The sequence below is a fragment of the Atractosteus spatula genome, chromosome 9 (genome assembly GCF_055471065.1).
Source record: "Atractosteus spatula isolate fAtrSpa1 chromosome 9, fAtrSpa1.hap1, whole genome shotgun sequence".
NCBI classification, from domain to species: domain Eukaryota; kingdom Metazoa; phylum Chordata; class Actinopteri; order Semionotiformes; family Lepisosteidae; genus Atractosteus; species Atractosteus spatula.
In genome coordinates, this window is record NC_142714.1 from 22635186 (window position 1) to 22658437 (window position 23252).

At 43.0% G+C, this 23252-nt stretch overlaps 2 protein-coding genes across 4 annotated transcripts in view; one reads left to right on the plus strand and one right to left on the minus strand.

Annotated features, from left to right (window-relative positions):
• Positions 1-1055: 1055 nt before the first annotated feature.
• ptgr2 (prostaglandin reductase 2) lies at positions 1056-9577 on the minus strand. The gene is made up of 9 exons (XM_088926079.1): positions 9347-9577; positions 9125-9243; positions 7978-8169; positions 6387-6557; positions 4182-4391; positions 3328-3449; positions 2429-2516; positions 2279-2318; positions 1056-1430 (listed from the first exon to the last, which is right to left on the minus strand). Exons 1-9 carry the CDS (start codon positions 9378-9380, stop codon positions 1366-1368), a joined length of 1041 nt encoding a protein of 346 aa, XP_088782205.1. The 5' UTR covers positions 9381-9577; the 3' UTR covers positions 1056-1365.
• Positions 9578-11017: 1440 nt separating this feature from the next.
• Positions 11018-23252, plus strand: part of mideasb (mitotic deacetylase associated SANT domain protein b) — a 40636-nt gene continuing 28401 nt past the window's right edge. The window contains exons 1-2 of one of the 3 annotated variants that reach the window (XM_088924620.1): positions 11018-11120; positions 20053-21655. In XM_088924620.1, the coding sequence (XP_088780746.1) occupies positions 20315-21655 (1341 nt within the window). In that variant the 5' untranslated portion in view covers positions 11018-11120; positions 20053-20314. Of the gene's footprint in view, positions 11126-14552; positions 14829-20052; positions 21656-23252 lie in introns of those variants that run through there. The other 2 variants (XM_088924622.1, XM_088924621.1) reach the window with 2 other exon arrangements.

Sequence of the window (23252 nt, forward strand, 5' to 3'; positions counted from 1 at the left end):
CTAAATGTGCAGTGCAATCTTGATTTTAAACATTTACTGCGATGTGTAGTTACTTGGTTTTAATGTATATTCCAATTATGGGTAAACAAGGCACAGCCATTGGCATAATCACAGGGCTTGCCTGTGAACTATGCATGCAGAGATGTTCACTTATAAGAAGGTAGGAAAACAAATTAATCACTACTTACAATCTGGTTACAATCCCAGTTTGTAACTGCCTTCAATAAACTGCCTGAGAATGCCAAAAAAAAACAGGGCGCTTGCACACTGCCAACTAGAAAACACTAAATCAGCCTTCAGTAATGAGCATGGTGGACCTGAACCCTGTTCTTTTAGTGCCTCACCTGTAGCCTGTAATCCTGTCACAAGCACTAATGCTCACGGACCAGGGTGGCAGGACCTCAGTCTGTACTTGATTCACCTCATTCTGAACCACAGTTGTCAAGACACCACAGGATGTCAGCTGTGAAGAACACATGCTGTTGTGTTCCTGGTTTAAAGCTGAGGTTAGTGGTCGTCTCCATGAAAAAAAAGCAGTAAAATAGTTGATAACTCACAATGGATTCGTATGACGTGATGCTACACTAAAGCCCGGTGGTGAATACAGGAATTATATTTCTGCCAATGTTTTTTTGAACATAGGAATGATATTAATGAATCCTCTGTGCATTTTTAAATTGTGAGATCGAGTGCTGTGATTGTAATTCCAATAAAATTTTTATTTTGAAATGTATTCTGCTTTTTGTGTCGAATCTGAATGCCCTTTGCTTTGCGGTTTTGTTGTGATAGCAGCTAGTCCCAAGTGCAGCTTCTGTCACCGTCAGGACAGAGGAATTGAAGGTGGAAGTCGAAAGGCTGGTCACCAACCAGTTTCGTACTGTTTTTAGAAACTAATGCTGAAACTAAACTGGGTGGAAAATATTGCTGAACATTCAAAAACAAATAACACCAGGTGTTTGTACTGTTAACTTGTTTGCATAGTTGTTCAAATGAACTTTTTTGTATTTTGGAATAGAAAATGAATACCCTAATAATCACAGCAGTTCACATTATTACCAGTATAGACCATTTTATTACATTTTAAAGTATGTTTAGACATTTCATTTTTAGACAATGCTACATTCAAATATGATGACGGACAGACAAAATTATAGCCATCCAAAACAAATGTACTCAACACAATTTTGGGGGAAGGGTGTTAGTGACAGTGATTGGTAGTATGGTGAAACATATTGCGTTCTTTTACGGTCTTTGTGAAGACAAATACCCCAACCACTGTTCATAAGTCTCCCCTTCTCTCATACCCCACTGGTCATAAGGCACTGTTCTGGGCATTCCAGGCTGCTCGGATGCATCTCATCCTAGTTACACTGATATCTGCACTATCTGCTTACCAATGTTCCCTCCTTCCATCATGGAGCAAAATGTCTCTACAGAGAAAGCAAAAATGGTGCCATTACTCAATTGTCTACTTCACCCTCAGTTAATGTTAATGCCCTTTCTTTACACAGAACAATGATTCAAGCAGTTCACTCATTAGAACAGTTCCAAATGAGAGGAGGCCATTTCGTCGATCTTGCTCTTGTTCGAGTTAGTAACTAATTGATCTAAGGCTATCATTCAACCATTTCTTGAGGGAAGTAAGGGTATCGCTTTAACAACATGGGTGGGTAGCTTGTTCCACACTCCCATAACCCTTTGGACAAAGTTGTGCCTCCTGTCCTAATCGGAGGTTGTCATCCAGCTTTTTCTTGAAAGAAGTCTAATCTAATGGTAACGGCTGAGTAGCATGTTCCATATCAATTAGATAAGTTAACTGATTAAGTAAGGAATGGTCAACTGTAATCCTTCACCAGCTTCAGTGCTCAAAAGAAAACTGTCCCAAGTGTTTAGGAATTGATGATTCAAAGGTGACCCTTTAAACTTACTGCTTAGTGTCTCTCTGGGGCCTTATGCCTACCTTAGATGTTTAACACTTTTTTATATTATCATCTACCTATGAAGCAAAGACTGCAGCACTGCTTTTTGAAGTGGAATACTCCATATATTTAAAAACACATTAAAACTACCAAAGATGACCCAACCCTGCGCCGGTCTTTTACTTATTAATTCCAACTACTTCCCAATTGAAAGACCTGGCTTCTCTCTGGGCCTCCACAGGCAAGTGAAATATATTGATATCCCACAACTACACTCCCTGAACACTGTAGCTGAACTGGTAGCTCTGTAGACCAGATGTTTTCAAGGACACGTCAAGCAATTAGTTGACATTTCTCACCTCCCATGCTCTCAATCCCCTGTACAACAGTCTCCAAGGCCTGTGAGACAAACAAATCCACAGTATAATTCAAGAGAAAAGTACTGATTCCACATTGATGGTTGAAATGGATAAGGTTAGACCAAAATAATTTAAAAACATATTCCTTACTTTCAATTTCCCAGTTTTCATCCACTGGCTCAGCTGCATAAGGCCTTCTTCGTATTTCTCAACATAGTTCAGCACAGTAAACCTCTCCCTGCAGAAAGGACACATTTTTGTGAAGGTCAGGCAGCCCCTGAGCACTACTGTTCGGTTTTCAGAACCGAATGACACAAACGTCACCATTTCTTCTCTTTCCACTAGCTAAGGGCCCCAGTTACAGTCCTAGAGACCCATGTCTACGATTCAGGAAGCACTTTAAAATAATACATTCTAGAGTGTTTTACATTGCAATTAAAATGCTCTCATGCTCTGGGAACTTTTCACAGGTGACCACCTCGCAACAAATATTTATACATTTTTAATAACATGGAAAAATAAAGAAAACTCTGGACTGTGTTACTGGACCCACAGCCAGGGCCTGGGTTACATCTTTCAGACCTCCTGTCAGTGGCTGATTGTAAAGGTGGTACTTGATCAAGGCTTTCTGTATGGGACTTCTTTGTAACCCCAAACTGATGCAAAGAAGTTAGAAAATGGATGGATGGACATCAAAGATTCTCAGATTACTTATTGTGCTCCCTAGGACACAGGGTCTGTGAATGAGTGTTGTAATGTGGATCCCTACTTGAAACATCTCAGCTCACCTTTCTCATTTACTCGTATTATCTGCGAATTCCAAACTTACCAACCCAGCACAAGCCCTGCTGAAGAAATCACCAAAGAAGTCATATTGAATTGGCTTCTCTTTGTTTCAGTGTCACACAAAACATCAGTGAGTTTGCGTGTAGAATAATATGCAAAGTCTTTGGTCACATAAATATGGTTCATTAAAGAAAGGAAGAGGAGGATGAGAAATGAAGAGGGTACGAGGATGGTAAGAAATGCCCAGCACTGGGAGGAGGTACCTGGTGATATTCTTCCTGAACAGCAGCTCCTGGGAAGAGGCAGTCAGGGGAGGGGGGTAAGGGACATCCTTGTTGTACTGGGAGATCTGACCACACAGGATCACATGGCTGTCTTCATTCATCTGCAACGGCAAGACACTCACGCGTCTCGAGTCAGAGCCTCGTTGCCCTCTTCACAGCAACACAGCACAGGGCCAAAACATCATGTCTTCACTCAAGAGTTGAGAATGGTGTACAAAGTAGGCAGACACTTAACTTTAAACAGAAGTGAACATTTCAACTGCAATGAAAAACCTTACATTTAATTTAATTAGACGTCGGAAAAGGTAAAAAATTCCTTTCCTGCATTGCCAATTAGTAGTTCCTTCTTACAGAGTGCTGATCAATGAGGAAAAATGCTCGCAGCTGTTCATCACCTCAATGTAATCAAACCTTCTTCCCGAACACAAACCACTCTGCCTGTAGCTTGCATCTTTGTGAAAACATTTACCTGTAATATCAGTTGGAAACCTTATCTTTGCACTGGTCCAGAGACTGGCTGTACTGTCACAGTGGAATCACGCCTGCATTTGTGGTTGGAACAGCATTTTCAAACAAAAAACAAAATCATGACATAGCAATTACTGTATATTTTTGGGGAGTCAAGCCATGTAATTATCTGGATACCTTGTAGCCCTTGTCAGTTTGTGAAATCCAGATTGCTTTTAGCTTGTTGAGCTTTATTTTTATGGAAATGTAATATTAAAGTGTGATCCACTGGTTTAAACAAGGCAACTGCTGGCAAACTCATTTTAGAATAAAAACTTTTCTTGATAATTTGGCTTTAAAATGCAAAGAAGGATATGGTGTTTTACCTGGGCGATCACGGTGTCACTGATGGGTCCACCCACGTTGTCAAAGTAAACGTCCACTCCCTCGGGACAGCACTCCCTCAGCCGGCTGGCCACATCCTCACACTTGTAGTTGATGGCGGAGGTGAAGCCCAGCTCGCACACCAGTACGCGACACTTCTCGTCGGAGCCACAGACTCCTACCACTCTGGAACAGCCATCCAGCCTGCCAATCTAGGACACCAGGACAGACGGCAGGGCCTGAGGGATGGTATATAGCCCAGCTCCCATCTGTTACTCACTACAGCCCACGCCGAGTCAGCACTCAAAAACAGGAAACCACATTAATAAACAAGTGGTTTAGAACAACTCCTGTTGTGTCTAAATAACTGTTAGAATTTTGATTGTGCAGGTTCCAAGTTGCTCAACCAATAAAGATTTTCACTCTAAATGCTGGTATTTCCCCTATGAACTATACTTGATCATACCCAAAGGGCAGAGAAGTCTGCCTGGTGGGATAGACACTGTAACCTGTGTCTTGTCACTAGCCCACTGTGACTAGGATTTCTTAAGGGACAGTTCACAAATGGTGGTGAAACAGTGCCTCTCTCTGGCAGCTTGCCAGGGCACACACTGTTCCTCCAATCAGTGCTAACGCTCCTATAAGTCACTGTGGAGGGGTCAGCACATCAAACGATGAGCGAGCTTGTCAGAGAAGCATGTCTGACTTCCCTCATTCTCGAGCACGTGTACAGTGTCACTGATAGCAACACCTTTTGTTGATAAAGAAAGCCGGGGTCATTGCTGAAATGTCCAGTTAAGTAATCGGAACTTCCAAACTGTGCAGGTATACAATAAAAAAGTAGTTCAAGTAGGGAGCTGTGTCAGCATGTGTAGGCTGCAAAGGAACAAGTAAAGGTTTATTCCATGCTGAAAAGAGCTCACACTCGAAGAAGGCTCTACAGCCAAAATGTTTCCTTTCTTCTCTTTTCAGCATGGAATAAACCTTTACTTGTTCCCTTACAATAAAAAAATCCAAATTTAAAGACATGAAGTTGATAAGCCCGACGGTATGTGCTGGCTCTGTGTTGCAGATGTACAACTCTCAGCTGTAGGACAGCATGTTTTCCAATTTTGATGTCAGACATTTGGAAACTTATGTTGAGAGATCACAGTAGCACAAAAAATTGTTTCTTCAGGTGAGAAGCCCAGTTCTGATGTTGCTCATTTGGTTCTAAATACAAGGCTTCCCGAGGCATGATAGCAGTCCGAATGTTTCCTGCTGTCTAACAGCTAATGTCTGGAGTATTCGTGCATTTTGGACTGGGCGTACATTTTGGATTGAGCCACTGCCATACAGTTTGGAAAATGATCTTGTTGTTCTCGTCTAACTTCTTTGAGAATGAAGTCAGTGTCAATCCATTTAAAAAATACTATCCAAGCTTTTCTCAAACTGCCAAAAACCTGGCCACACATCATCCCCAGAATCCCCACCTGGCATGATGGGAGATCTCACAGCAGCACTTGTGTGCCTACAGGACATTGTGTTGCATGAGCATGCCCTCACTAACAACCAGGACACAGCTTTTATTTCTAATGCTCTGTCACTAAGCTGCAGCACCACTGTGAAGTACTATACACAAAAACTACAGGGCTTCTTTAATTCTGTGTGCACTTTTCAATTCTGCTGCCTGAGATGAACCTAGTGTTTTAAATTCCTGCTAAACCAGGAAAATGTAACCACTTACGTATGAGTGCTTAAAGTACCAAGGTCCCCCAAAACACGTCATGTGAACCATGTAGTGGCCACTTGTGACTCGTTCACATGTTGACAGTTTTTCCAATAACGCATAGTGTCATCAGAAATGCCTCACGTGAGACATTTAGTAAGACAGTTATCGTAAAGTGTGAAAGAGAGGTAATGAGACTGGGAACACTTGGTCCCTGCAATTTTCAATGTTCCCTTATTTCCAGGGCAAGTCATTAAACCAGCGTCAGGCTCCAGCAGGCACCAGGCAGCACAGAAAACGGCAAATTCCAATTTGTAAGATGGAGAAAATAAGACCTGTATTCTGGCCTTGGGGAGGCCTTCATCCAGCAGTGGGTTAAAAGGGCCGTGGTTGCTGATGACGACAGGCACCTGCAGTTTCAGTCTGTAGGAGGCCTCTGAGTGCTGCCAAGAGTGACAGTAAACTCTGGCCTAAATCCAACTGCAGGCGGGCTGTGTACCTGTCCAGCCAGTGAGCCGCACGCTCCAGCTGCTCCGCTGATCACCATGGTCTGGCCGGCACCGGCGGTCACATGACCCTTCTCCCTCACCCCCAGCAAAGCTGTGAGTCCGGGCATACCCACTGCGCCCAGGAAGTAGGACAGGTGGCCGTCGACCAGCTGAGGGTCCAGCTAGCGTGTGAGAGAGAGAGAGAGAGATACTGTATCAGCAGCACAATCACACAGGTAAATCTCCCAAGCATAATGGACCCTGAAAATAAAGACACCAGAAACCAAGCGCTGTTTTGCTTCACACTTTGCAACGCAAGAACACACTGAAGCTCCAGAAATAGATGCATACACGCAAGAATCGTTTTCTAGAATCAAAAATGTAACTGGTTTTTAAAGTTTTGGTGTGTATTATGGCCCAGCTGCAGCAAAGCAGAAATAAGCACCACAAGCATGTTACTGTGCCTGGAGTATAAGACATGAGAGCAACAAGGACCTCAGTCTTTCCCCATTAGGATCAGAATGTCTCGAATCCAGACACTTGTGAAAAGCTAACAGTGAAAACTCTCTACACACTACTTTTATGCATCTTAAGAATGGCACGCTAAAAGAAAGAATATGTCCAAGAAAACGTACACGCTGGAAAACTAGAGATGATTAATATTACCTCAAGCCTTAATTTAAATTTTCAAACTGAACTGCACACACATTCATTTACATATGCGAATCTGTGAGCAGTACCTGAAAAAGCAAAAAGAACCAATCTTTAGGCCATTGAAATCCAGGGACCATTTAATTTAGGAGGGCTTTTAAATATAAGAAGACAGTAGGTACGACAACACACTAACATTGTATTTATAGTCAAAAGTGAAAGACAGTCCTGTGAACACAAATGGAAACAAAGGGGAAACGCAACTGAAACTAAATACAAGTACACGAGGCTCTTTCACTGCACAAAGGGTTGTGGGAGTATGGAACAAGCTACTCAGCCATGTTACTAAAGCCAATATCCTGGTTTCTTTCACATAAAGGTTTACGAGTTCCTCAGATCAATTTGCTACAAACTACTAACAGGCTAGACAGATCGAAGGATACAAACGAGAGGGGGCCATTTCTTGGGTTCTCGGTGTTTAATCGGTTTATCAAATCTTATTTCACTAGGAATAACAACACCCAAGTATTAACTGTATTCAAAGCATTATTGAGTGCTTTAATCACAATAGAATTTGGCTTAACTTGCTTGGCTGAGTACTAACCTCCTGACCATAGAAAGAGGCTGGGACAGCCCCATACAGACTGAGGAGTGACCAATGGGCAGCTGCAGAGGTGTGCAAATGGGGTGGAGGGATGCAAAAGACGTATGAGACAGAATGGGATTACGCAGAGTATTTATAATGTTGTAAGTGGGTAAATGAAAGCAGGAGGACGTAACATGCTGGAATTCATAGAAGAATCAAGTCATATCTTTGACAATATATTTCTGCCAAGAGACTGCTGGCCTTTTTATTTGAAATACATTATAAAAGTAACACGTTAAAACGTGCGCTAACTGAATACAGTGTTGAGGAACTGCGCCTCTCTCAGCGGGCAGAGCTCGATTTACCTTCTGCAGCCCTGCGCCATCCACCACGTCCTCGGTCTGCCAGCGCCAGTTAAATGAAGTCACGGTGTCTCCTTCCGAGAGCGCAGCGTGCTTGCTGTCCTCCACCACGCCCACACCCCCGCCGTCCACGCACTCCGACAGCTGCCACGGCAACAGATAGTCTGCGCCCGTGTCCTCGTTCATTCGGCAGCGCTGCAAGACACACGCAGACGCCGTTTTCCCCTCTTACTCCTGGACTGTCGTTGTGGAATACGCGTCCCATCCCGGAGAAGCTCTTCCCGGGAGGCCCCAAGTCTGGTTCACAAGGCGAACGTGTTAGCCTGCGAGTGCACAATTCGTACAGCTCTGAAGTGCTCCTCGGTAACGTTCAGGTGACAACCAAAACACACCGCAACCTCAACAGCAGTATTGCGTTCTAATAAAACTGATTCTCCATTCCTCATAACCTGAAAGAAACGACTCAGTAATATAATGTATAAAATATGAAAGCATACAGCCTTCTTCATAATTTCTTACCTCTGGGAAACATTTTCTGCCAAACTTGGTATTTGCATGAACAGGGAATCTGATTTACTTTTTCTAACAACATTATACGTTATCTTAATAGCTGCACATGAATGTCATTTGAGATTTTTTCTGTGCTTTGGGAGAGAACAGACAACTTTGATACGATGTCAGTGTACTTTTAGGATTACGATGAAGGCTGAGGTTCGGGCCTTGTGCTCGGGGTTAGGAATAGGGTTTGGAAAGGGCTGGAATGCCACAATATAGGCTATAGTCACTGCAGAACAGAAACACAACACAAGCACAGAAAGAACTACAAGAGGGGTTTACATCATATACATATGGTTTATAAATATAAAACTGATTTAAATTTCTTGTTCATCCATTTTTATATTTTGTCAGGACTTTTAAAAACAAGAAAAAAGCATGTATTGTGGTCATTCCAATCTGCGAATATATACTTTTGCTATTTAAGAAGAAGAAGAATTTGAGTCTCATTGTTACTTATAACATATAACAATGTCCTAAATAGGCGGCCCTGTGCGTGTTGTTAAACAGTAATGTTCCGGGGTGAAGGCGTGTTGCCGCTTGTAGATGTTGACACCCGCAGTGCCGCGGCAAGCAGCGTGGGGCGCCCACTCACCATGTACGGATCCACCGAGAGGAACAGGGTTCTTACGCGGACTTGTCCCGGCTTCAGATCTGAGGGCAGGTCGCCCTCTTCCACTCGGAAATTTCCTGGAACGGGCTGTCCATTGTTTCCTTAAATACATTAAAAAACATGTGATTTTATCAAATTTTAAAAATGCATTTCAGGTTTAGTGTTCAATCTAGTGCACAATGATAAACACCGTCAACAACCTACCCGGTCGTGAATTCAAGACCACTTTTAGTATCATGTTAGTGTTAACTTTTAGTCCAATAAATCGAGCATGCGTTAAATATATCAGGAAGACCACGATCACCGCGACTCCGGAGAAAACCGGAATTGCCCTTTTCTGTTGCGGTGAATTTTATCGAGGTTAATCGAGTACTGTCAATATCTGAAGCAAGCACTTTATGCCTCTCTGTATCGAGGTTGTTTAAAAGCAAGAGAGCGCCCCCTGGGGGGTTCGGTGCATATTGTGTACGGGGATTCATCGTGTACGTGAAAGTTCCAACTATGGAAATAAATCCTGGCTATATCAGAACTAACCCACACATGCATGTCGAGTGGGAATAATGATTATTTGGCCCGCCCTATTCTTATGGTTATTACATTTTTGTACGTATCCGTCAAGCTACTGGCACACTTTTGTGTCTGTCGGACTGGGATGGTCCAAACGTGTTCAGTAAGGCTTATAGTGATTTTTCAGGTATGATACATGCACTTCCTTCGGCGAAAGCAAAGACAACACGTTCATATTGGTCCTACATGTGCAACTGATATTTGTGCCAAAGTGAAAGTTAAAACACGCTTGCATCCAACGTTACAAAAACAACGTCACCTTCGACTAACATAGTAAAAGCGCAAACAGATTAATGTGATTTTTAAATTCTTTATATGAGGGCCAGGAAAGACCAACAAATAAAAATCCAATTGCACTTGCTTTTTCCTATCAATGTTGAAATTCAGATACTTAATTCGATTTCACCTTTTCGTTAACTGCTAAATAACAGAATATCGGCATGAATTAGTCTTTAATAAGAACATGAGGATGTGTAGACCCCCGTGCATGACCGAAAACAATAAGCGTGTCTGACACATAAAATCAATCTATCCGTATGGTGAATGCCAATTCCAACAAAACTAAAAGCCGTGATGAAATCAGAAAGGAAGGTTAATATAAAATATATTTTCCAAGATTTCATACCAGAAGCAATCCGTCTGAGGGTGGGCATTCACGCCTTATAAAATGGTCACACCTGTTTCTTATCTTTTTTTCAACTCGTGGAACTTACACGCTCCCACGAACTTTTGTTGAGCCAATTCAAAAGGCGGTGAATGACAAGTGTGTGTGTGATAGCCAACACTGCCTTTCAACAAAAGCCAGCTTCACTTCTGAGTGACCTTGAATCCGTTATAACTCCCCTGTGTGCTCAGGAAACCCCCCTGGTCCCTTGAGACAGATTGATTACCTGTCATCAGTTTAAATTGGAAATCCCCGAAGTTCCCGATTCTTTTCGATTTCTACCTCTCGGGGGGTCAGCTTGGACTCCTGGCAAATTTTGCCACTATCTGAAATGTTCAATCCGCAACCTTATTATGAGGCACAAGGTATCATGATCTCGGACGAAAAAAACCCTATTAAACTAATTTTAAATATCCTGTATGTACACTGAGTGAAATATTTTGCTTAGGCACACTCGTCGATCCCCCTTTTAAACTTCTGTGTACACTGGTTTACATTTCCTTCCTGCGCTATAAGTGAATAATAATGTTAAGACTCAAAGCAGCACAATGCCCCAGTAACACCATTTGAAAGCGCTGGGTTGTGACGTCACAGGAGTGGTTACAGTGTGCAACATTCACACACTGGAAGCATTACCAGCGCAGCACAGTAGGAAGTGACGACTTCGAAGGGAAAAAAGTTTTTGTTTGTAGGAAAAAAAAAGTCTCACTGGAGTGAAGTTTACGTCGCCCGATGCAGAAACTTAAGGTAAGGTATGTACGTTTCTAACACAGCGATTTTACTTTTTTTCACGTTTGCACACGTAGTAGATTGTGAATGTCGAATGCCGATGGTCGCGGTGTAGTTTCGGCGTTTTTGAGTTTTGTTTTTTTGACATTTGCTCGGTCGTGGAGGGAGTTGGGGGAGCAATTAAAACGCACTGCGTAATTGACAACAACAGCTGATTTGTTTGCAAAATGCAGCGGCCGAAGAAAGAATCTGAGATTAAATGTAATGCTTAACTCCCAGCACCAAAGCACCACGTTTGTGGGTCCGGTACGGTCCCGTGACGATTAAAATCTCTGCAGCAGCCTCTGAAGGAAAAGGGGCTGTAGCAGTTTTCTTCTGAGCCAAGGGTGGAGGTTATAGTCACGAAAAGTTTCTCCCGGTCTCGAGTTTGCTTGACAGAAAGCCGTGCTGTCCGTCATTGCTAAACCATTTTCAAGCCCCGCTAGTACAGAGGTCTTGCTGCACTAACACATGAAACTGCTGACTAGACCACCATTTCATCATTTAACTCTCGCCCTAAACTCCGTCGGTTTTCGGGGAGAATCCAGTCCCCCAGAATCCGTTGCTGCTGCGAAGTCCTGCCACTTCTGCTGTTTCGAACTGAAGTAATGGCGCTTTTTTTTCTTCTCTCGCCCTCAATTAGTTTCACTTCTCTCGATACCAGCGCTGCGAGCTAAAGGTGTTAGTGCAGAACATGCACCGCCGTGCAGCTGAAAAAGCTCAACGTAAATTTTTAGATGGTATCTTCAAAATCTGCTAGGCTTACAATGCTGTGATAAATATTTACAATCCAGGCGGCGGCAGACGCGGCACTGAAAACTGATGCGAACCTTCTGACTGGATGTGATTTACAAATTACATTACACTGCTTTACGACACTTTCGAATAGAAGTTAAGAAATACTGTACATGTACACTGCTTTGCAACCTAGAAATGTCCTCCCGACGCCAGGCAGCAGTGCACAAAAATGACACTTTGATTTTCATGGTCTTTTTTTCTCATATTTTGCATTCGACATCTTTTGCAATGTTAAAGCAATTTAATCTGATTAAAATACAGTGGCTTTGCGAGTCCTTATGAACGCCTTAGGAAACGTAATCGCAGTAATAAAATAAAAGCTACTCTTAAAGAGAACAATGCCAATCGCCAATCATTTATTATTTAAAGGATATGAGTGTAAAGTGCTTGGAAGCAGGTACTGTATCCAGTTTCTACTGTGTAGAAGGGTACGTGGAATTATGAACTTAAATTTACATGTTGGAAATAACCTGTAATCCACATGTGAGGGGTACTTCTCTCCCTGTTTCATTTTCTGTGGTGAAGAAATGAGAAAGGTGTAATATTCAGACTCATTATTGTATTCAGCAATGCAAAAACATAAGCTAGCAGATATCGAATAGGGTTTGAGAAACAGATATCCTTTTGCTGTGTCCTTGGATATAATTTGAAGGCTTTGCTTTTGATGCATGAAGGTAAATTTGCTAAACCACTAGAAAAACACTTTCCTTATTTCTCTGAGCAGTCTATGACATCCTAACCACTTTTCAGAACTTAAAACCACTGCCTTCCGCATAGTCAGTAAGATTATAAAAACTGCTCCATGAACACAACCTGTCACATTCACCTTCATTGCAAACTACTTGGTTTCGGTAGTGAGTGTTGCTGTCAAAGTTGGCACAGATCTGCTTAAGTGGACAAGCATGCAGTCTTTCACAATTAGTCACTTGCCTGCATTTCTGACTACCCCACAAACACAATTAGCAGGGCTTACACACTTGGGATGTCAGGTAGTTTTCCTTTACTCATTTATTTTTGGGGAATGAACTTTTTAATACACTTTCACAGTCGGATGGGTTTGGGTAATGAATTCACTTGATTCTCTCAGACAATGAAAATACCCAGCTATAAAAGTTAATTATTGTGTTCTTTTCTTCCAAGCAGAAAAAAAATTCTAGATTGGGGCAGCCCTGATTGCATAAAACATTTTACGGAAGTTGAATATAGAGTTAGTATCCCTTTAAGCAGATTAATGACTTTAAATGTGTTCTACTGCTCTGTGCAAATCTGTTTAAACACAAACTCACACTGAAAGGGCAAAACCAAGGGGGAAAATAACTAACTGTATTTTATATAGCTCTCTGGTGGTTTTCAAATGCTGTAATCGAACTGGTTAGGTAAATCACCCATCAGGCAAGCAACGGGCACAAGGCAGGATACACCCTGGAGGGGAAGCCAGTTCATTACAGGGCACACACACACACATCAGAGCCAATTGTCCCAGAAGCAAATTCACCTGCCAGTGTGTCTTTGGACTGTGGGAGGAAACTGGAGCACCCTGGGGAGCACGGAGAGAACATGCTAACTCCAGAATCGAACCCAGGTGCACAGTGCAGTGGGCAGCAATGCTAACCACTGCTCCACTGTGCAGCCCTTCTCTGTAAATCATCAATAGCTTAAACGCAGAGAAGGGTGAAAATAGTTCAGACAGCTCCTCTGGTCCTTAAACTGTACTGATTATAGCAAACCTGCTGGATTATGGTCATCAGAGGTCAGAGTTCACAGGTTTGGGTATATTTTCTATTGCTGAAAAATATTGCAGGCCATCGTAGGATAAATGTACAGTAATGAGCTACAATGCTATTTTAATAGCTGGGTATATCTATGTAGGGTATACAACACCTATAGTTCGCGTGCAATATAGCAATGTGTTTTATGACTTACATTTGTCAGTGTATATTGAATAATTTGAGTGTAAATTATAATGTGAAAAAAACCTAATGGTGCTCTGGTACTTAACCAGAGCATAATAATAGTGTTTGGTGTATAAAGCATGCAGGGGACTCAGGATAAACTGCAGTAGTGCCCCGATTCAGAGAAAGTGATGATAAAGTACAGAGAGACTAATTTGTAGGTTTTTTTCGTCTCTGTAAACGAAAACAATATGCATGTTTTTTTTTCCCCCTGAAGTCACGCAGTCGAGGCTTAATTGACGTCCCGCGTGAGCGGCCGCTTTAATTTCAGTTGATTATTAAGTGAAACGGTGTCCCTTTTTACTCCTGAAGAGAAATGCCGGTCGTAATTTAAAACCGCGATTAGTATATCTGCTTCCCCCCACTTTTTAGTATTTTGTTTTTTTAATTGCCTGCGCCCAGATAACCGGGCCAACATGAGGAGAAAGCACTCCGTCTTGCTTGCATGGTGTGTTTTTACCTCCTGTTTCTAGGCCTCTCGGATGGCGGAATTTCCCTGAAGGGATAGTGTACTGTAATTTACAGGACTCCACATGGATGGGAAGCGCCTTATATGGAAGTGGAAGTGGGCGTGGGGAACTGAGTGAAAGGATCACAAGACTACTCAAGAGAGTGTTCGTGTATGTGTGTGTACTGTGGAAGGGGGAAGTTGCAGAGCTGGTTTTTTACAGTTGTGCAATCGCAACGCAATAACGTGCAACGCAGGAGCGATTTAACCTGGTTTTTGAATTGCTGTCCCCTCCTTTCCACGCCGGCCTCGCAGGGTCCGCGAGGATCTTGAGGAAGAATGTAGTGTGAGGTCACCGAACCATGAGTCAACCTTGGCGATGCGTGCAGTCATTTTGATGCGATTGCAAAGTGGGTGCGTGGAGGAATACAGCCTCTTATTACAGTTAGGGGGGACAGAAGCGAGGAGGAGTGGAAAATGACGAAAACGGTGAGTCTGTTACGAGCGCCGGAAAGTCGGCTCAGTCTTGCACAGCAAGATTGACGTGCATGTTCTTTTCCCGAGTATATTTTCAACATATTTTGCCCTTTTGCGAACATGACGTAGTTCCAGAGTTGATGGATGGGCAAAACGCCGAGGCTACAATTTTGCAGCCTGCGCTTGTTTCGAGAGCTCCTTGCTGTTATGTATTGGAGAGTGTTACAGTATTAGCAGTGCCAGATAATCCTTTTCTGCAACAAAGGGCTTCTGGTAAATAGCGCCGGGTTGGCTGATGAGAGGGGTCCGGAAAGGATTTACTAACATCGCGGCGTGCTGTTTTCATAGAGTCGTGGTCTCCAGGCACAGCAAAGAAATCGTTGTTTTAGTCTTTTATCAGTTGCATTTAACCGTTTTACTACATCAAAGTCTTGGATGCGTGTTCGGACAGTAGACACTGACTCAGGTGGGTTGATGATGAGGTAATTTCTTGGCGTTACATGTCCTTAATACTTGCCATCGCAGCCTGACCGTGGGATTGAAATCTGTGCACTGCTTCACCACGTCTGCAGACTCAATTAGGAACCTGCTAAGAAAAAAAAACAGCAAATTGTGCCACCTCGTTTTGTTGCATGTGCTCCCTTCGTGACTTTAATGGACTTTAAAACACACCATCCTACAAGGGGATCGTAAATGTGTTAGCTAACTGCTCAGTTGTTGTTCTCTTGCTGGCGGAAAAAGTGTCATTTTACAAATGAAACTGCACGCACTAGTCAAAAAAACGTGTATACCTTGTTGTGATATTAAGTGCTTATTTGGCGGTGTTTGTCTTTAAACCAGTGGGTGGACAGGAACGAAATGACACGTAGGAACACATTTTATGCTGTTGCTTATGCTGGAAAATTGGATTCGCCAATACCTTCGAATACCGCCAGCCTAGTTTGTCTGTCCCCCTAGTCTGCCTTAAACATTGGTTCAGACTCAGAGGTCTTATTCTCGGATTGCATTTATAGAGCTGTGAGGACTCCTGCCTAGAATTATCTGATAGGGCAACTGGTAGCAGGCTATTTTCAGATGGCTGTGTGCGTGCTTTCTTGTGTGCAAGCACTCGTGTATTTTTTCTTATAAATAAGTTTTAACATAATTGCGCCAAATGTATGCGATGTCTTTGCAAACCTAGACAGCAGACATTAGTAATCATTGACAGTTAGGATGTCTAATTATGTATTTACGCATACAATAGCGTTAAGTAGTCGTAATTTTCTACTGTACAGAAGGTCGGTGATGACAGTTTTATCCACTTATTATTTTTCCGCTTCCGTGTTGTCTTAAACGCTATTGTTTTACTTTTAAAAGCATACCGATGTTGTTAGACCTAGTTTCCGTGTCCAAAAACTGTGCTGACATTTGTTAGTTTAGGGGGGAGTTGTTGCAAAAAAGAGGAACTGAATAATGGGGAATCATCATCGTTTATTTCCCCCCCCGAATACATCCTATCTACACCGAAGACCGAGATTGTAATCCTGCAGCTCAGATCCCGAAATGTGGTTTAAAAAAATGTCTCTCTCTCAGCCCTCTTAGTGTCCTAGTGTTCTTGTTGTGAACCGGAGTGGCGTCATTTCTGACGAGATAAGGGACGTGGAACAGATCACTCTCTGTTTCGAGTTCACTCCCAGGATGTAACAGGGAGGGCCCGGGACTAGTACAATAAGCATTATGCCGTCCACACTTTCCAGCGACACACAATAGCACAGGCTGTGTTGGATTTTCATTGCGGCGTGCAAAGTTAAAAAGTCAGTTTAAGAAGGAAGCTGTCAAAGTTATCTTTAAAAGCTTACATTTATAAATTTTAAGTTGTTTTTATACCAGTTTTAAGATGAGTGTTTTCAATGTGATGCTGATTCTATATATATATAAATGGAGAACCCATTACAGCCAATAAATTTGAGATTGTAGGCAGTAATGTCTGTTATACACGATTTCTATTTTTCCTAATGTTTTCTATGGGGGCCAGAGTCCTTTAATTTAAATTTCTTGGAAAGGTTCACCTACAGCTCGTTAGGAGGCATAGTATCTGTGAAAGATGCGTTATCAGGGTGTAGTTCAGGTCCAGTACAGTTCAGCTGTGTGAGCTGTAATGCCAAACTTAAGAGGCCAAACTCTGAAAGCAATGGAAGTTTCCCAGAAATGTTCCCATTTAGCAAAGTATGGAATCCTGTGTGAAGATGCCAACCATTTCCATTTATAATTTAAAAGTTGCACATTTAATATTTTTAGCTTTTTTGTTTTTTACTCATTTAATCACTACAATATACTCTTTTCCTTTAAAACATTTGATAGAGTTCAGGATTGTTCTTAGTAGTTTCAAGTGAACTTTTCAGAGATTGAAATACAGATTACAGATACTGTAAAAAGGCTGAATTAAAATACAAATATGAAGACTTCAGTGTCCAGTTGCTGCTGTACAGTGTACTAATATGGATTTGAGAATTGAGAGTGAGCCCTCTGACACAGTAAGGAGTTCAATGTCTTAATAAGGATCAGGTTTGGCTCATCTGAGAAAAGAAAAAGAAATCTGGATGATGCACTGTTGCCATGGAGAAGTGTCTCCATCTGTGTGTTCAAGTGTGCATTGACCTGTTGTGAGCACAAGCTGAAACATATGCTAAATACCCTTGTCAATATTCCTTTTACAGAAATCTTTGGGTTAATGATGTACACATAACTGTCTGACAAACGCATGCTGTGTGAGATTAAGAAAATACATATTGAATGGTTTCCATGCGTGCAGTGTCTTGTGTGTGCTGTTGTTAAGAAAATACATGTCTTTGATTGGCATGAAGGCATTTACAATATACTTGATTATGCTGTTCGTGAAATGTTTTGTGCATTTTTTTATCAGTTCATTTTGACTTTCTCCATTAATTTCATGGCCTTTCTGAAATTTGGTTTCATTGTCTTGCATCTAATTAGGCCGCGTCTCCTGCAGGAGCAGGACAGCTCGGAATGAGCAAATTATACTTATTCTTTTAGGAGTCTCTTTCTTTAATTTCCATTAGCTTGCTTCATTAATTCTTGGTGTGACACTGGGATTCGGGTGGTTGAAAAGGCTTAGTATCTGTGTGGTTGCTGAGAGATTGCAGTGCGTTTTGATGAAGATATCTTGGAGTTATTTGCCACAGTGTGTTGCAGTGCTTCCTGTTTTTAAGTTGCTTTCCAGTCGCAGTATGAAACTTAAGTGTGGTCTTCTTCCAAAGACCCCACCAAAATAAGCCCACTGGTTTACAGTGGTAGTCTCTGTTAAATTCCTTGATTAATGATACTACATGATAACTACCATGCTGAATATATTTTGTAGTCAAAGCTCACAGGAAGTCCATAGTTGTGAGTAATTTCCCTTTTACAGAGATTTGTGAGTGCAGTCTAGAGGTACCTTTGCAGACTCTGTCTGTGAATAAAATATCAGGCTAGTGGCAGGAATGTGAAGAATGTGAAGTCTTGGAAAGGATGTGAGGTTGCATGATAAAATATAGGTAGCCAGTACATAAACATGTATATTTGTCCCTCTGTGTTGGCTGGCTAGTTTTATTTACATGAAAAGGTCAGTGGTTTACAGGGGAGCCACCCAGGAAGGCACACCCATTTTAAAAAGCATTCTGTGTTTGAGGGTTCAATATTGGGCTGCCGTTACTGTTTCAATGCTTCATCTTCAGAGGAGTGAGCTTTAAGCATAGGTATACAGTGATGACCCTATCCCTTGATGTGTAGGATACGAAATTCTTCTAAAATCTATGACAAATGTGATGTGTTGGTAAGCAGTGATTGCTTATCGCTGCGAGTTGTTTCCGATATGCAGAGGCCTCGTTTTCACAACTCCGTGCAGCATTTGAAATTCGTTGGCGATTGCACAAATGTCTGAACAAATGCCAAGGGTGTCCTGTTTCGCTCTTGTGCAAGAAGAGCAGCTGGGGAAACTGCGGAGTTGCGGTGGGTGATGTTGTTGTCCACGCTCATCCCGAAGGTGACCTGCCCCTGCGGTGCTGTGTGAAAAGCCCAGGCCAGGGATCTGCAGGGGGTTTCTGAGGTGGCAGGCATGGTGAACAACACGACTTCTGGCCACGTGAGCCTGTGAAGATTCATGTGGTCTGTGTCGAAAATGAAGAAAAGCCCCACACGTGATCTTCTGGAGCAGGTTCACCAGTCGTGTCAGAACGGTGGCACCGTTCTGTCCATGAATATGTGCTTCCGGTCTTCTAAGGACATGAGAACGCAGGACTTCCTGTCGTATTTACCCAGTTAGCTGTTTTAGGTGCTTTCGGCTAATCATTCTGAGGATTTCAGCTGGCCTCAACAACATGGCTGGAAAGCTTGTGTGTACTTTCACAACCCTGTAAAAAAGTCCCTTCTGTTTTCCACTTGAAGTGCACTTTCTTGTAGTTTTTCTTGTAGTGGACAATGTTGTGCTGTTGGGTGTTCTTCTCCAAACCAGGAAACTCTTTCTTTGTAAATTCTAGAAGGGCAACATTGGCTGACCAGAGCAGGTCTGAATAGCCTTACAGTAGTAATAAATACCCTAGTATAAACTGCACTGCAACCATGTGTTTTCTGTGTTTTCTTGACCCAAATGCAGCTGTTCCATAGCTTTGAGTTAGATGTCAGCAGTTATACAGCAATGTCTGCAGCATCGGGTTTCTGCATGATGAATGAGATGGAACTGCCGGACACTGTTTGTGACCCCTCCTGTTCTTGTGTAATTTATCTTTAGAAAGATATCTTTATCTTTTAGAACAAGGGAGATGGGCTCAAAATCCGAAGCCTCATATATTAGGATTGCATCACAGTGATGATGTAATGATTTACCAGAAGACTGAACGAACTGTCTGTGTGCTGTGTTCCGAAGATCCTGAAGGCTTTCCGATGAGGTGCACAGTGATTAAATCTGAAGGGAGACGTTTAACAAAAGGGCACAAATCTGTGACTGGGATGTATGTGGGATCACTAATTTCACACAGTACTAAAATGGTGTGTATTTTTTGCAGTTTATTTTTAATTGCATGAGCTAAACCACTAGTGATAATGATTGCCTTTCATTGCAAAGAGTTGCCAAAAGATATTTCACTGACGTGAAAGATGTTGCAGCACTACCTTTACAAGCTCTTTTTGCATTGGGACACCCACTGTCTCCTAAGTACACACTGACTGTTCTTTTCAGCCCTGGTCTTTTATTTCCTTGCAGGATCCCAGTGATGAATGGAGGGCGTGACTGACTCCCAGACGTCTCAATCCCTCAGTGGCTTTGGAGCTCCACCTCCGTCAGAGGGGGGGTCTTTTAATTCCTTGGCCATCTGCGCTTGATCCCCCTCCTCTCTCAAGGCCTCGCATCCCCTGCGGTGGAAATCCGGTCAGCTATTTTCTAAAGGGAAAACAAACGAGAACAAAACTCCAGAACTTGGCTAGTTGGCACTTAACCCCAGCTGCCCTTCTTTCCTACTCTAGCCATGAGCCTGCCACCTCAGCAGAAGGGCACAGCCAAGAGGACAGGCAAGCGCATCTCTTTTTTCAACGAGGCGGGCGCTCAGAGTCAGCTCAAAGAGCCACTGCAGCACGTAGACGGCCCCTATTACACCTTAGGAGCCCAGGGCCAGGAGCCAGTCCATGGCGAGCCAGGGGCCCTTCCCACTTCGGAAGTTCCTACAAGATATCTCTCCTCGGTGATCTTCAGCCCAGAAAAAGGAGATCAGAACCGTGGGCACTACCAGCAGACCGTCCCCATGAAGTGGGGTCATCAGGAGCAGGGTAATGCTAACTGGGCTCAGGGCATTCCCATGGGAACCTGGGGACAGACCTTTCCTGCTTATCTTGGCGGGGTTAATGTGGACATGAACACAGCACTCCAGAGTTACGGTAGCCAGGCATTCTCCAAATCCGGCCATGAGGTGATGCAGCAATCCAAACGGGGCCAGGAGAAGCAGCTCCCAAACCCAGCTGAGGCGTATCGAGACCCAGCGAAGGTCCGGAATGTGGAGTGGGAGCAGCAGCAGCAGCAGGCTGCCATGGCCAGGCACCAGGCCCAGTTGCAGGCATTTCAGCAGGGACAGAAGCAAGGAGCAGCTCTTGCACAGCCAAGTTCAGTCCTCCAACCCTTCCAGCTGGCTTTTGGGCAGCAGAAGCAGCAACTCCCATCGGGATATTACCAGGTCTTTCAGACCAATAGGACTATGCCAAATCTGAATTATAGCGGACAGCCTAAATCTCAGCACCAGCTTCAGCAACCACAGCAGTTACAGCAGCAGCATTTGCAACAGCAGCAGCTACAACAACACCAACAAAACCAACATTTTCTGGACACTTACTACCAGAATGCCCATCATCATCACCATTTACAATCACAGCAACTGGCTTCGCAGGGTCTAGGACCCCAGTCTCATCAACCGGAGCCCAATGTCCAGTTTCAGCAAAGCAGTTTAAACCCTGATATGCAGAAGTTCCCAGCCGGTACACGGCAGACAGAGACGGCTTCCCAACAGCCTCTACCCCGCAGGTCGCGGCGGCTTTCCAAGGAGAGTGTCCCCCCATCAGGGGAGCAGCCCGGGAACCCATTCCTCACACCCTGGAGCCAGGCCACCCAGGGGCCCCAGGCTTCTAGTGTTAGCGTTGGAGCACCCCAGAATGGCGCCCCGGAGGTCAGAGTGAGCAATGTACAGGAGGATGTCCAAGCAGCCCCTTCCGGAGTGATCCAGAGCACGCGCAGGAAGAGGAGAGTTTCTCAAGAAGTCAATCTGGAGACCTTGGCCCAGAAGGCTTCTGAGATGGAGTCTTTACCTCATAAAGTGGACAAGGTATGCCTTTTATCATTTCATGTCTTGTCACAGAGGCTTTGAACTGTTTATTTTCATGTCTCCTTGGCAGTTTAGAAAAGGAAAAAAACACTTGGCATATCCTTCAGTAAGAACACAGGGGTACCTAATGTGACGAATGGGTGAAAAAAACATGTAGGAACATCAGCATGTTAATGCTTTGGAAAAACCAAATCCATGCTTATTTTCTTAAAACATTGGGCTGAATTAATAAACTTTATTATATTGTTTTTATTTTGCCAACCATTTTTAAAATAAACGTGCAAACTTCATAAAAAGTGAAAGAGACATTTCAATATCTTAACGTCCTGAATGATTTCAGTCCTTTTCAGAACAATTGTGGAGTTTTCTAATGTGGGGAAAAAAAAATCTGTGTTTCTCAAGCAGGGCTGTCACCACATGATAAAGGCCATAGTAGTTTCAAACAAACTAAAAGTACTCCTTTGCACTGTTGTGTTGGGCAAGTAGCTTTAGACATTCTGTGCTATAAACCTTAAGAAATAATCAGGGCTTTAATTGAGCTGTTTATGGCATATGTTCAGGCATATGTGAATATGAGTCGGTGTGTTGACTATCTGTTCTTTTATGTTCAGATCATGGTCATCCTATTTTAAAAGTGTAACTTCATTACAGCTTGGCTGACCTGATGGCTGTTGACTTACGCACTTTTGCAAAATGCGTTTCTCAATGAAAAGGGAGCACACACACTCACATGCTTTCGGTGCAGGTTTGCTTAAAACTTGAAAGCCAGGATTCAGGCGACTGAAGGGTGGAGATTTTACCAGTCTTGCGTCACTTGCTTTTCTGTGAAGATACAAATCTCCTGGTTATGAGAATGCTACCGTGAGATGGCATTCTCCCTCACATACTAGCAACACGCTGCACTCTGTGCGTGGAGTCTTGACAGCAGGGGAGGCTGCACGTGTTTCTTGATTTACTCGGGAGAAGGGGGAGTGGTTTTTGCCCGGTCAAGTTCGATCTGGTAGCAATTCCTTTGAAACCACAAGGAAGTTAGTGTGAAAGGGGAAATAGTTAACTCTTCGAAGGAAACAAAGTCCACTGTTTAGAATGTAAATGGCCAAAGTTGCCAAGTGGCAGACAGGGAGTCTCCCTCCCAGTCAACCTTCCAGAGAGACCCAGGAGAGGAGGGGAGGGGGTGTCGGGCCCATGGTTGTGCTAAGGGCTTCAGTGATCTGTGAAAGAAGACTTGTTCACCTTTTCAGGGATGCAAGTCTCACTAAACCAAGGACCAGACACAAGAAGAATAATGTAGTCTTTTCTTGCTGCATTAGTTCCTACTGTATAACATTCCAGTTAACTATTTATCTACACACCTGAACCTGTCTTACTGTGTGTGAATGGTAAAGCTCATTTACGTGCATTACTTGATTTTCAACAAATTCTATACACCTGTTATGAAGTATGGGCTTAAGTGGATTTGTGATCCTATTTCTTAAGATAAATGACTGCTACCTGTTACGCAGTGCTCTGTTGTTGGGTGATCTACAAGTGCTGTATTGATGTGGATTGAACTGTACAGATATTTAATACATAAATTCAGTATCAAATTGCAGATGGC